The sequence below is a fragment of the Balearica regulorum genome, chromosome 2 (genome assembly GCF_011004875.1).
Source record: "Balearica regulorum gibbericeps isolate bBalReg1 chromosome 2, bBalReg1.pri, whole genome shotgun sequence".
Taxonomy (NCBI): domain Eukaryota; kingdom Metazoa; phylum Chordata; class Aves; order Gruiformes; family Gruidae; genus Balearica; species Balearica regulorum.
Genome location: NC_046185.1, coordinates 129,153,273 through 129,168,452, shown reverse-complemented (window position 1 = coordinate 129,168,452; position 15,180 = coordinate 129,153,273). Strand labels below are relative to the sequence as shown.

Here is a 15,180-nt window from a genome sequence, read left to right as displayed (position 1 = left end):
TTTTATTTGAACATCTGTTCAGCATAGCAATTGTTGAAAGTTTTCTTTCCCTCTACTTTCTGCCATACAAGCAATGCTGGTTTGTACTGGAACATACTTCAAATGGAAAACTGTTAGAGGGAAAGTCAACATTATTTTGTATAAAGCTGGAAAAGTAAATTTTTGAGCCATGCTGGAATATAAGAACACTTCTAAATGGAGATCTAACATAAAAATTTATTTCATGGAAGTATTGTTTTGGACTAAAAGTTAGCTTATCAAGACACATGATGCTTTTAAACAAAACACAAAACAAAACACAGCATTTTTTCAATCTCAGAAAATGCAGATAATGGAAGCACGCAGTTTTCTTAAATTCATTTCCTTCTCAGGAAATTGATTGTACTTAAGTGATCCATTACCGAAGTATTTGCACTTGAGTTAATACAAACAGCAAATAGACATAATAGAGGTAGCTAAATGACTTTTTTTTTTTTTAATGTCTTATATATCCAGTTTTCTACCCAAGCTTTCTCTAATAATCTAAGACCTCTGAGTTATTTCATTGTTTTAGGAGCAAAGGTCAATCACTTTTGCTTCCCTTTCTTACCAGGTCTTGCATTTTCCATTCAAGTTCTTTCTAATGATACGCAGCTTCTTTGGAACCACTTAAACTTTGTCTAGACAGTTCCCTCTTGAGTCACTGCCGTATTTCCTCAAACTCAGAACTTGCAGTGACTTATATCTACTCCAGTCACTTGTGTTTCAGTGTAGCTTCTTAAGACTAATGTGGATGTTTTCTGAGCATAGGGGTGGGATGCGTGTGTCAGTGCTCTGGGTGGTCTGTGGGAAGAACATGGAAAGGGGCAATAGAGAAGGGAGTTATACGTAATAAGTGTTGTTAACGTCTTGTGTACTTAGATTAGGACCATGTCCTATGGATTTTATGTAGTTAATTGTGTATTAATGTTTCTCTGGTGTTCATGAGGACCCTGTCGGCATGGTATTAAAGCCTTGTATTCTGTGCTGAGAAAGTTCAGCAAGTATCTGTAGGACTGTCTAAGGACTGAGAGGAAAGCTTACTTCCTACTGCCTTGGCTGTAGAATCCATTGTCTCTGTAGGTAGGTTATTACTGATAAAATAAAATGGATTTATACAGCATTGTTATTTCATTAGCATTCAAAACTTACTTTTTAAAATTTTCCATTTGTACAAAATATATATAAAAAACTCCAAACCCTGCAAGATTACTTATATAGGCAAGAATAAGTATTAAGCTATTACTAATGTTTTCATTTGTGATTATTCCATTAAGATTTCCATCTCACTCATCATTGCACAGATGCTAAGCCTTTTTGAACTGCTTTATGAAATTTCAGCTATAAGTTGAAACCTATTTCAACGTTAAGCAAAATCATACTGATACATATTTTCTTCTTTTCCCCCTTGTTTACCAGGATGGTACGAAACAAAAGCGAGAACGGAAAAAGACTGTGTCATTTAGTAGTATGCCAACTGAGAAGAAGATCAGCAGTGCAAGCGACTGTATAAATGCGATGGTCGAAGGCTCTGAGCTCAAAAAGATTCGATCCAACTCTAGGGTGTATCACCGATATTTTCTTTTAGATGCAGATATGCAGTCTCTACGTTGGGAACCTTCAAAAAAGGATTCTGAAAAAGCAAAGATTGATATTAAATCGATCAAAGAAGTAAGAACAGGAAAAAATACAGATATTTTTCGCAGCAATGGAATATATGACCAGATATCAGAAGACTGTGCATTTTCAATTATATATGGAGAAAACTATGAGTCACTAGATCTTGTTGCTAACTCAGCGGACATTGCAAATATTTGGGTTACTGGTTTAAGATACCTGATTTCTTATGGAAAACATACTCTAGATATGATAGAAAGTACTCAAGATAATATGCGGACTTCATGGCTTTCACAGATGTTCAGTGAATCAGATGTAGATAATTTGGGACATATACCCCTGTGTAATGCTGTACAGTTTATAAAAGACTTAAATCCTGGTTTAAAAACTAACAAAATTGAACTAAAATTCAAGGAGTTACATAGATCCAAGGAAAAAACTGGTACGGAAGTAACAAAAGAAGAGTTTATTGAAGTTTTTCATGAGCTTTGTACCAGACCTGAAATCTATTTCCTGTTGGTTCAGTTTTCGAGCAATAAAGAATTCCTAGATACCAAGGACCTCATGATGTTTTTAGAAGCAGAACAGGGTATGGCACACGTCACGGAAGAAATAAGCCTTGAAATTATTCAGAAATATGAGCCAGCCAAAGAGGGCCGGGAAAAGGGTTGTCTTTCTATAGATGGGTTTACGAATTACCTTACTTCACCAGACTGCCACATATTTGATCCAGAACATAAAAAAGTTTGTCAAGATATGAAACAACCTTTATCCCATTATTTTATAAATTCATCTCATAATACATACTTGATAGAGGATCAGTTTCGAGGGCCTTCTGACATCACGGGTTACATTCGTGCTCTTAAAATGGGTTGTCGAAGTGTTGAGCTGGATGTATGGGATGGTCCGGATAATGAGCCTGTGATTTACACAGGACATACAATGACATCACAGATTGTTTTCCGTAGTGTGATTGACATTATTAACAAGTATGCATTTTTTGCTTCAGAATACCCTCTTATTTTGTGTTTAGAAAATCATTGTTCTATTAAGCAACAGAAGGTGATGGTACAACACATGAAAAAAATTTTGGGGGACAAACTACATACACAGTCTCCAAACATTGAAGAGTCTTACCTTCCATCACCGGAATCACTTAAAGGGAAAATACTGATTAAAGCAAAGAAGCTTTCCTCTAATTGTTCTGGACTAGAGGGAGATGTTACAGATGAAGATGAAGGAGCAGAAATGTCACAGAGAGTGGGGAAAGAGGGGGTAGAACAGCAAAACTTGATGACGGGGAAACGATTTCAGCTCTGCAAAGAACTCTCTGAGTTGGTAAGCATATGTAAGTCAGTTCAGTTCAAAGAGTTTCAAGTTTCATTTCAGCTCCAGAAGTACTGGGAAGTGTGCTCATTTAACGAAGTGCTTGCCAGCAAATATGCCAATGAAAACCCAGGAGACTTTGTAAATTATAACAAACGTTTTCTTGCCAGAGTTTTCCCCAGTCCTATGAGGATTGACTCCAGTAATATGAATCCCCAGGACTTTTGGAAATGTGGTTGTCAGATAGTAGCAATGAACTTTCAAACACCTGGCTTAATGATGGATCTTAACATTGGTTGGTTTCGACAAAATGGAAACTGTGGCTACGTCCTTCGTCCTGCTATCATGAGGGAAGAAGTCTCCTTCTTTAGCGCAAATACAAAAGACACTGTGCCTGGAGTTTCGCCTCAGCTGCTTCATATTAAAATTATTAGTGGGCAGAACTTTCCTAAACCCAAAGGATCAGGTGCCAAAGGTGATGTTGTGGATCCTTATGTCTATGTTGAAATACATGGAATCCCTGCTGACTGTGCAGAGCAAAGGACGAAAACTATGCATCAGAATGGGGATAATCCAATTTTTGATGAAAGTTTTGAATTTCAAATAAATTTACCAGAACTAGCTATGGTGCGTTTTGTAGTACTGGATGATGATTACATTGGGGATGAGTTTATCGGGCAATACACTATTCCCTTTGAGTGTCTACAGACTGGTTATCGGCATGTTCCTCTGCAGTCTTTAACTGGTGAAATTCTAGCACATGCTTCCTTGTTTGTGCATGTGGCCATTACTAATCGAAGGGGTGGTGGGAAACCTCATAAGCGGGGCCTCTCTGTGAGGAAGGGCAAGAAATCAAGGGAATATGCTTCTATGAGAACATTATGGATTAAAACAATAGATGAAGTGTTCAAGAATGCACTCCAACCTATTCGGGATGCCACGGATTTGAGAGAAAATATGCAGGTACAGTTTTTACGATGAATTTATCAGTTCTTATGTGTATTTTTGTATTATGATGCATATGGAATATGTGTTTTTTTAGAGTCTTGCTGCATTTTGTATGTTACATTAATCAAGGCTAATGCTGAACAGCTTTAAAAATGGATTATGTCTCAGCAACCTTTTAGGTGATACCATCTACTGAAGGAACCTTGGATGTATATGCATATTTTGTTGAATGTGAACTAGAAATATGACTCTAGTGTTAGAACTCAAGCCTGTTGATTAGTCCTAGGCTTTTGAAGGACTGTTATATACACTAGAAGAAAGTATGTCAATATTTTAATTTCAGAAAATTAAGTTAAATAGAAATGTGGGAGGAAAAGAAGACTTACTGCTTATTAAAAAACTTCTTGTATGTGAAGGTATGTTTAGCATAGTTTCACTGAGGTTTTGTTTTTTCCTCATTCCCAACAGAAGGCAGTACTTTCAGAAAGACCATTTGCTTTCCATGATTCTTCCTAGCAACAATATGTTAGAAATACATGGAATTAGTGCTAAGGTATTGGAAGGCATCTTCTAGAAGAAATTACCTTAGAGGTCACCTGTAGTAAACACATTGAATTTCAGGAAAAAGTACAGGTTGAGGTGCTTGTTTTTGTGGAAGCCGAGAGATGCCACTTGAAAAATGCATTTTTTGGAGATTCCAATAAAGATTCCAGGTAAATAAACCCTTAGAGACATAGATTAAAGTGAGCTGTAAAGTTGTGTTTTATTTAATACAGCTTTTAACTATCTATAAACTTCTGATGGAATATTAGCAGTGATGAATAAAATTGAGCATAGTCATTTCAAATGAAGTGACCTATTAAATCCTCTTACTCTTATGTAATGTTAAGGGGAAACTGATTAAAGGAAAAGTCTGAGACTTGATTCTGGATTTTAAAGGCACATTAGATGAATTTTCTTCATACATAATTTACATGGAAGAGATTTTAATAGTAATACAGTTTTAAAACAAACTTTTCTTCAAATGAAAGAAGAAATTAGTACAGCATTGTGAAGCTCTCCCATGCTACTGGTATATAAAATTCCTATATGAAAAGATTATTAAAAAAATACGGGGATGATATTTTGACTTGTGTTTCATATTATGGGCTACATATAAAGTGAACTTCACCTGTAGTTAACATACTGCAGGCTAGAATTCTGTCATATAAAGGATACTGTATTTTAAGATACCTTTCAAGGAAGAGTTGAACCTAAGATTTGAGAAACCGTGAAAACATACATTTTCTGTAGCTACTTTAAACTCTTTACTGTGCGTGCTGCAGTATTTTCCAGAACCGATGAATTTCAAAACACGCTCTATAGTGTGTTTTCTTCAAACATCAGGTATTAAAAGGTATTTTAAGTATTTTATTCTGTCAGCTTGAAAGTTGTGCTATCAACTGAATTCATCATTATCATCTCTCAAAATGATATCTCAATCAATGATATCTCTCAAAATCATCTCTTGAGAAGCTATTGTAGGTACATGAGGGAATATTAGTTCTACGTAGCTTTGCTGACAGATTATATAATGTGCACTATTTAAACTCTGGATAACTAAGGGTTTACAGCTAATAAATAAACCACTCAATTTAAATAAATACCGGCTTATGTCAGGGAATGAGAGATTTGTTTAAGTTCTGTATTACTTAAATTTTGCATTATAAATTGTTATGATTTTTATGATACAGAAATACACAATGTCCCCACAAGCTAGATTATAAAGAGCGAAATTGTTTATTTTTGTTTTAATATAAGACGGAACAAGAGAAAAAAAAAGTGTACAGCAGTGAATTTAATGATTTCTCTAAATCTGTATACAAATACTGTATACAAAAGCTGATGCCATAACTACTTCTTACATATTCACCACTGATAAAAACATAACATGAGTGATGAAAATAGATGTGAAGTTGCGTGTTTAAATTGCGTGACGGTATGAGGAATAGTCTCTGGATATAGGGTTGGAAGTCCAAAAGCAAGAGTTAGAGCTGTAGTTCTGTCCTGTCTGCCATTAGTTAATGTATATATTCCCTGGGTCCTCCTTTACCTCTCTGTAAAATTGTTTTATAATGACTTACCCATGGTGTTTGTCTCAAACAAAATCTGTTTGAATGGACTTCGCAATGTCTGTCTTTTCAACTATGTAATTATTGTGTCATTAAGGTGTAGTCCAGTTTATAGAAGTGGTTTCTGTTTCCTGGGCATTTACTTGATGCTTCTAAACATTTACTAAAGTACACAGTAAGTGACTGTAGTAGATCTAATTTAGTGTTCACATAGTTTTGCATGAATATGCTATGTATACATATTTTGAAGTCTACTTTGGGTATTTTGTCTCATAAAAGGACAGCAAAATATTTCATATTTGATTCCTGTTTCAATTAAGGTTGGCATTATGTCTTTCTAAGAAATTTGTCCATGAATGAGTATTACCATGCCAGCAAGATGGAAAGTGGTTTTGATTAAAATGAAAATCTGCATCAGATACCCTACTTGGGTAAGACGTGAGAGAAAGGAGCACTGAACACATTTGTAACTTAAACATACCATGTTTTGTTTTTGTTTCCTACAGGAACACAAACTCCAGACCTGCCATAGATCACCAGCTCCCACTTGGTACAAAAATCCTAAATTCATTACAGTGCTGAGAGTATTCCCATCATGGAATTTCAGTGGCTACTTGGAGTCACATTTTATTTCTAATACTGGAAATTTTCTTCAAGTTTAAACGTACAGTTTTATATTCTACCATATTGGATGTAAAATACAACTATAATAAATTTTAGGGAAAGGTACAAAATTGGTATTTATATTAAAGTACCTTAAAAATTCACTGAAGTGTGATTCTGTGATAGGAATGACATCGGTAGTGGAGTGCTGGGTTTGTGAATCACACCAAATGGGAGCCAGCAGATCCACAGCACGTCTGGACTATAGTTCAGGTATGTTTAAAGTTACAAATGGGCTGAATTCCTCCTTCCACTTCACTTGGCTTATTTGGGACATTCAGCACCTAATATTTTGTTTCTCTTGGTGGCATTTTAAAAATTACTTTGAAATGTCTTTTAGACTTTTTCAAAATAAGAGCCAATATGTTTTATTTGCATGGGTAATTTTAGTAGCGATAGACACCAGACATAGTTGCTCTGAATAGATTTTTCCTGTGGCAAGTATTGAATTGTGTTTGAATTTTTAACATTTTTGGTAAAATGTATGTGTAATATTGGTTACTTTGGGGAACTGCTACTTTTTCAGAGAAAAGCTGTGATTATTCCACATTGTTGCTCAACTGTAACAGTGAAGTATTTTATCCTGAAAGAACGAGACATTAAAATTCATATTTAACTGTAAAGGAAATTCTTTCTTTCCTTTTTGCAGAATGCAGTAGTTTCATTCAAAGAATTATGTGGCCTCTCTCCTGTAGCAAATCTTATGCAATGCATTTTGGCAGTGTCTACGCGCTTGGTTGGGCCTGATAATACACCCTTGGTAGTACTGAATCTCAATGATCAGTATCCGACTATGGAGCTCCAAGGGATCGTTCCAGAGGTCTTGAAAAAGATTGTAACAGCATATGACATGGTGAGTAGTCCTTTGCGGTTACTTTATATGCTGTTTGAAACTTTCTTTTTGTAGTATACAGTACCTTGCCTGTTTTGAAAGGTCATTTTAACTTGTGACTTCCTATTTCATGCTTAATTACAAGTCTTTCCCAGGAATGTACAGCAACTAATAGTGTTTTCATATTGAGTAAAACGAAGAGATTAATATACTGCTTGCAAATACGTAAGTGTTTGTACACTTCAGAAGGCAAAGTGGTTATAATCAAGAGGATTTAACATGAAGGGGATGTATTTATTTACCTGTTTTGCAGTAATTTGAAACTTTTTGCATATCTATAAACCTCTTGCATTAATTTGCTACTTTACATTTTTCAGTTTGATTTCTTTTGGCTTTGACACCACGTAGAATAGAAAAACATCAGGAACTGCTTTTAGGAATTGTAGTTTTATAAGCACCTTGAAGTGTTAAATTCTATACGTGCTTTTTCATTTTCCTTTGCTATATTTTTCTTACAGATCCCATTTCATTAGGCATTTTTACATCTGTAAAAAGCTGTAATGTTAACTTCAGCCCTTATATTTCAGTAGATATGTAAATTGTGTCTTTAGAGATGGGAAATTAAACATTTTGCAAGAAGGAAGGAAGAACTAATACACCAAGGAATACTGATTTACATCTGCTTTGCATTAATTTAAAGTATGGAAAAAAGATCCAGACAATTGTGATTTGAAATGTCCTCCTTACTCCCACTGAAGTAATCTGGCACAGAGTAATCGAGCCTTTATTTATTTAGTTAATGATTTCTTTAATTTCATACATCATCTGACAATAAGTAAATGTTTCTAGGATAATTTTACGTTAATTTTGTGCGCTAAAATGAGAAACCTCACTTGTCAGGATCAAGTCACTGTTTTAAAAACAGACCTTACTATTTAAAGACAGAAAATGAAGGAAAAGAAAGTAGTAGCCCTATTTCATATATATCTTTCAAATTGCTTTCTAAAGAAAAAGTAGCTTTAGAATATACCAAAGTCTGAAAAGCACTCATTGGTAATTTGCAATTTAGGTAGAGTTTATGTAGTTCAATGATGATGTAAATACAGCAGAATTTGATTGGAATGGTAGCACAGTTACCAGAAGACAGTGGTGTATCCTCTTAGTGGTAGCTGATCAGATATAACTGTAATTAGGGTGGAAAAAAGCTTGATTGTTGGGATTACACCTGTGACACATACATAATGAAGTTCTGTCCTGTTGATGGAGATGTCTCTACCTGCAGATTGTTCTGATGTGGTGATGGTGCTTGTTAGTTATTAAGCTGTTCCAGATACTTAAAATCTTTTTGTAAGTCTGGACTAAATTTTTTGTTTGAATGTCACGTAGAGGTGACTCATGACTCCAGAAATCTTTACAATCCAAGTTTGATTTGCTCTTTGTGTCTCACATACGTTTTTTCCCCCGCATCCTGTAGTCTACACATGATTTGAATATTTGTTTACTTTAGAAATCTATGCTTTATTTTCCTATGTAAGAATAATAATAGAATATTTATTTAGTGGCACATTCAAAGCATTTTTCCATCTCCTTTTCCCTAAAGGATAAAGACTCAATTTTGTGAAAAGACAAAGAGTTTGACAGTGCTTCTAGCTCTAAATGATATTGAAGATAAGTAAAAATTAAGATTATTTTCATCAAATAAAACTTACAAATTAAAATAATGAGATGCATTTCAATTTGTGAAACTTTGGTGTTTTCAATACTTTGTGCAGTTTGACAAAAGGTTTTAAGCAATTAAAATCTGTCAGGTATACTGGTAAATTAAGTCAGCCAAGGGAGCCATGCTGATAGCTCTTGTTTCTGAAAGCACACTGTGAAACAGTGGGAGGCATCCATATCATCCTTTCCTTAAGGAGAGGAGAAGAGATGTGAAGCTATTTAGCTCATATATTGATATTTGCTAGAGTGGCAGATATTTAGAGTCTGATACTATGATAGATAGTGTTCTTTGTGTGATTTTGGTGTAAATGAATATAGTGAGTCCTCAGAATGTCGCCTGTTATGTCAATGGTTGGTTTTCGCTTGGGGGGAAGCCTTATCCAGAAATAAGAAAGGATAGATGTGCTGTCGAAGTAATGATTACCTACTTGTCTTATTTTCTGTTGGCTTAGGCCTCAATATAGGTCAAAATTATATAACTGTGTTCTTCCAGTGTCTCAAGTACTGTAAGTATGAAATCATGTTGATAACAGAGATGATGTTAATTGTTTATTAAATAAGCCTTGGTTAGTACCATAAATGCATAGGCTGTCATTACCTTGTGTGCATTCTCAATGTGGCACACATAATGATATTCTCAAAGTACTGCTGTTTCAGGATCATGATATCAGTATCAACAATATTATTGCTCTGTAATGCGAGAAAGGATGTAAAGCCTTTACAGTGGTGTGCTCAGTCCACATGGAAAGAATTACAAAAGAGTGCAGTACTGCAGGGACACATGTAAAGGTGAGAATATCTTCAATGTAGCACAGATACTTTTTTTTTTTTTTAAGAAACAGTGAGGCAAATGATAAGTTAATTAGCATATCACTAGATACTTGGTTTTTTTACATATAAACAAAAGCATATAACGCTTTCTTAAATTGTCAGCATTCACTACTACATTAATGGAGGAGCTATAAGTGATAAAGGCTTGTACTATTCATGGGTTACAATACTGTATTTTTTAATTTAATGAGTAATTTGCCACCAGGATTATTGGAACCAGAAGTTTACCCAGGAAATAAAAGCATCTTTTGCTTTTATCCATGCTATAGGAGCTGGGGTGTCTTTTCAGAATAATGGCAACCAAATATAACTAGGGATTTTTGAGAAAGACAGAAATTTGTGTATTTTTCTCTAGCTTCTCCATGCTCCTGAGTATTTTTCACCCTAACATTCTTTCACTGTTTAACAATGTTTTATTTTTCCCTCTTGTTCATGAACTTCAGCTTCCTTTATGTGATACTTCAGCATGCACTCTGTTGGTGTCATCACACCCATCACTGATCAGTGCTGCAGACTGAAGCTTGGAGTTAAGGCAAGTGCCTCTTCCACACCATTGCATGTTTTTATTTTAAATGTCTTATGACCTTTAAGATAAACAGTAAGTAAACCTTAAAAAGTTATGCTATGGCAAGAGAAAAAAAAAAAAGTATCTCGTCCTAAGTCTGCAGCATTATTCAGTGATGAGTATAATAGCATGGCAAAAATATGCTAGAGAATCATACAAATGAAGCCAGATATTGTTGAGAACTTGACTGTGTCTGCCCTTAGTGGAGGATGAAGTGTCCCATCTGATGAAGATAAAGGTGTTCTGAACTTTGCAAACAGGCATTTACTTCTAAGAGGAAGGCTAACACAGAAAAGGCAGAGAACTGTACCTGTGTGCAAGAAGATGAAGTAATGCTGCTACAATAATTAGGATTAAATGTTACTAAATCCTGATTAGATAATGCTGCTAGATGCATTTTTTCAGTTTCTGGTGGTGGTGTGGGGGTTTTTTTAATGCTGAGGTTATGTAGTAATTCAAAATGTCTGCAGACTACAGTATAAGAGGTCTGTATTTGATTCAAATGAAATCGAGTAAGATGACTAGATTTTGTATAGACACCCTAAGGATGGGGTCAAGAGCAGGCTGTGTTGATTTGTGGTGGGAGTTGTGAGATGATGAAATTGAGGTATTAAAAGACAGCAAAGCTAATAAACTGGAAAACACCATATGACTGGCGATTAGTAGCTTTGTAGTAAGCTTAGATGTGGTTATCTTACTGGCTTATTTCAGCTACTGACTCAATGCAGCAGATTGCATATGCAATCATGTGGAAGTTAACTTCTTATGGAGTGGCAAATTTGGCTGATGACATAAACTAGATATGATAGCTTGTATTTTGAACTTGGAACATGTCCATCCTGTTGGGAAGCAGATCGTCTGACACTGTATCTTGAAGAGTTATAGACTGAACCAGTACTAGTAGGGCTTATTAAAAGACTGTCTTGACTGATGGTCAAGGTTTTGTTAAAATAGTAATAGCCCTCTCATACTTCAGCTACTCCTCAAAACCCTAAATATACTTCACCTTTAAAACTCATTTGATATCAGTATAGATGAATTGAGTGGGGCACTCCTGTATGGGGCATGTTGGATTGAAGTTCAGAATTCTGAAGGAAGCAAAGAATATATCCATTGCCTCTTTCACAGGGCCTAAAAAAGATTGATGAGTAGATCTGTTTTGAGTTATGCTTAGCTCATAAAATCTGTATTAGTTACCTTGTTGTTGATGTAGGTCCTTGGTTATGGTTACTTTGCAAGTACAGTAAGAGGTATTTCAGTCATTCTGCTGTAGTTACAGAATTGTTTCTTGAGAGAACAAAAGATGAAGACTTTCTACTTCATCTCAGCTTACTAATGTGCCAGAATTACTTAGCTGAGAAGCTTTTGTTCCACAAATTACCCTTTGAGGTTGCAGACTTCTGGGATAACCAATAGATCCAGTGCTGGTAATTACCAGTTTATCTCCTAAAACAGAGTGAGCGAAGAGAGGTTACTTTAACTCTTGCGTAACTTTCTTTTGTTCTAAATACTCAATTTCTGATTGTTGTAGAGAAGGCTGAGTTTGAGATGGTCACCAATCTCCTGTAATCTAACAACTCAGTCTTTGGATCTCATGTGTTTTTAAATCATATGATAGCATCTGACCACTATAGGGTTTGTGCACCTGAAAAAAATCCAGATTTTTCCATCTAGTACCTTTTCTGAGGAATACGTGACTGGCATAAACTGTTATAGCTGTGTTCTGTTCCCTGGTGGGTTCAGAATGTTGTTCTTGGGCTGTGTCTTCTGGAGTCCAGCTCCATGTATATTCCACGTTACAATGTAACTTTTAGCATCATCTGGTGTATAAAGCAAAGAACTTAGGCTTTGCGCAGAAGATTGGGAAACTATTACATCTTGCTTTTATACTTAAGAGCATAACTACATAAAAATAAGGAACCTTGTTAAAACGAGAAGGTAAGAGGAGTCAGAAGAACAGACATCGTAGACACTCTAAAGATACCACACAAGGGACTTGGCATAAATAAATACCACTTATAAATATTTGAGTAGGACAAAAAGGAGGAGGTGCTGTTCAAAAGAAGGTGGCATCTTCCAAAAAGCTGGTCATGTGCAAATGAGGAAGATAGGATAGATATTTAATCCTGTCATGGTTAAATAAAAAAATACAAGAAAACCAACAGTGAAGAATTTCAGGAACGACCTGCACAGACTTAAAAATAACAGTAACTTATTTTGTGAAAATACCAGAAACAGGAAGACTGTGCAAGAGTGTGTATAACCACTAGTTGATCAAAGTATGAAAGAAAGCCCCAGGAAAAGAAATAAAGCCACAACACTTAGTTTTTGCATCCATGTACCTGTGGAGACTAAGGTTTCACATGTAATGCTTCTTTATGAAGGACTTGTTGGAGAATTCAGCTCTGACTGAAATGCCAATAGAAGATGTTACACAGGAAAGGCAAAATGACTGAGAAGAAAATTACTAGAAAGAAGTGATATTCATTCAAGGGTTCTGAAGGATCTCTGATATATCCAAACTGCTAATTGTTGTGTGTATCCTCTCACTTAAAACTGACTATCAAAGTTGTTAGTGTGGTGCCAGTGATTTAAGAGGTTTCCAGGGAGGATCAAGAAATTACAGATCAGACAGGCTGACATCTGTACTGCGAAAATGGGTAGAAACTGTTTTGAAGAAGAAAATTAGAGGAAGCTTGGAGAAACATGTTGAGGAAGAGTCAATACAGCTTTTATAAAATGAAGGGCTCATTAATCTCTTGGAATTCTTTGAAGTCAAGAAGCAGGTAGACACGAAAAGTTAGCGTGGCTGGATTTTCCACAAACATTTGACAAAGTCCCTTTTCAGATGCTCATATTGAAATGAAGTTACTATTAAATTTTTAGCCTTTTAAAATTCTTAGCTCTTTTCTGATAGTTAGAGTAAAAGTTGAACTTAACCTGATGTTCCAACAGGAAAAGAACTGTTAATACAGTCACTTGTGTTGATTTTTGCATTAGGGTATGTTTTTCCAGTGAGTGGATTAGAGATAGTAGGTAGAGCTCCAACAACTTTGATCTACCTAACACAGCTAAGTACTCTTGAAGATGTATGACTTAATGGTGCCCCTAGATTTGCAAAGGTCAGCAAAGTGTGAGGTATGTGGATGTTTAGAGCTTAAACAACTTTCTCAGTCTTGGTGGTAGACTGTTACAATGTGTGTTAAAACAGTAAGTTTCAGACTTGGCAATATAAATGCAATGTTTAAATACCAATAATACACACTATCTCACTATTTCCATTATTGCCTGTGGCTTTGTACAATATATTTACTTTCATTATCAAGTCTCTACAGAGTTAGAACTGTCTTTATTTAGGTGATAAATGGGTGAAGTTAAGTGGTGAAGAGATCTAAGGGAAAACATACGTCATTCATTGCCATTTCATTGCAATTTAATATTGCAAATAGCCCAGGTAATGGGTTTTTGTTGTGTTTAATAAATTATAATAATTGTAGATCCTGGATTTTGAGATGAATTTAAATAGTTATGGAATGTGTAGTTGTTAGTCTGTCACAAAAATTGATGGAAAACAGAGTATTGATGGAAAATATAGTGAATAGCTTGGGCAGTTTCTTCAAAAACAGTTATGTTGCTTATTATCAATTTTTATTTTCCTGTTTTATAACAGGACAGTCATTCTAAACTGAAGGTTGCAATTATGCTTCCAAAAACAGAGCTGCAGATGGTAACCTCAGCTTATGTTGGGCTTTTCAGTCCGCAAGGTCAGAAACAAACATCTAATTTTGGATATTCAGGCTCCAGTGCCAAATGTTGTCAAGTATGAGATGTTTTACATTGATTGAAAAGCTCTGATAATGACAACTTGATGCTTCTGGGAAGTCAAGATTTCTTCCTTTTTTTTTTTTTTTTTAAGACCATGAATGGTGAAGCTTTTTGTGTGCTCTCACTAATCCCATTACAGCTAATGGCTGACTCAGTATTCATAAGAGCGTAAAATACTATGACTACTTAAGTAGAGAAGTTCATCTAGCTTACTGTCCTGTTTCTAATATAGTCCAATGGAATGTTTATGGAAGAACACAAAAGTAGGTCAGATGCATAGCAACTTCTCTTAAGCGTACTCCATATTTCCAATAGTAATTCTCTTTTTCTTTCTCAGTAAGTTCTTAATCTGTTTGTCTCAGTCCTCCTGAGAGGACTCCTCACGCTCTTCGCCTACTCCAGCACAGGGTCCCTCTCACAGGAGACAGTCCTCCACGAATTTCTGCAATGTGAGTCCTTCCCACGGGCTGCAGTTCTTCACCAACTGCTCCAGCGTGGATCTCTTCCATGGGGTGCAGTCCTTCAGGAACAGACTGCTTCAGCCTGGGTCCCCCATGGGGTCACAAGTCCTGCCAGCAAACCTGCTCCAGCCTGGGCTCCTCTTTCCATGGGGCCACAGGTCCTGCCAGGAGCCTGCTCCAGCGCGGGCTTCCCATGGGGTCACAGCCTCCTTCAGGCATCCACCTGCTCTGGCGTGGGGTCCTCCATGGGCTGCAGGTGGATAT

At 35.9% G+C, this 15,180-nt stretch overlaps 1 protein-coding gene across 4 annotated transcripts in view; it reads left to right on the top strand.

Moving 5' to 3' along the window:
* PLCL2 (phospholipase C like 2) overlaps positions 1-15,180 on the top strand; it is a 111,990-nt gene that overhangs the window by 59,259 nt on the left and 37,551 nt on the right. For 2 of the 4 annotated variants that reach the window (XM_075745861.1, XM_075745862.1), the window contains exons 3-4: positions 1,438-3,924; positions 7,333-7,536. In XM_075745861.1, the coding sequence (XP_075601976.1) occupies positions 1,438-3,924; positions 7,333-7,536 (2,691 nt within the window). Of the gene's footprint in view, positions 1-1,437; positions 3,925-6,526; positions 6,897-7,332; positions 7,537-10,508; positions 10,598-15,180 lie in introns of those variants that run through there. The other 2 variants (XR_012834087.1, XM_075745863.1) reach the window with 2 other exon arrangements.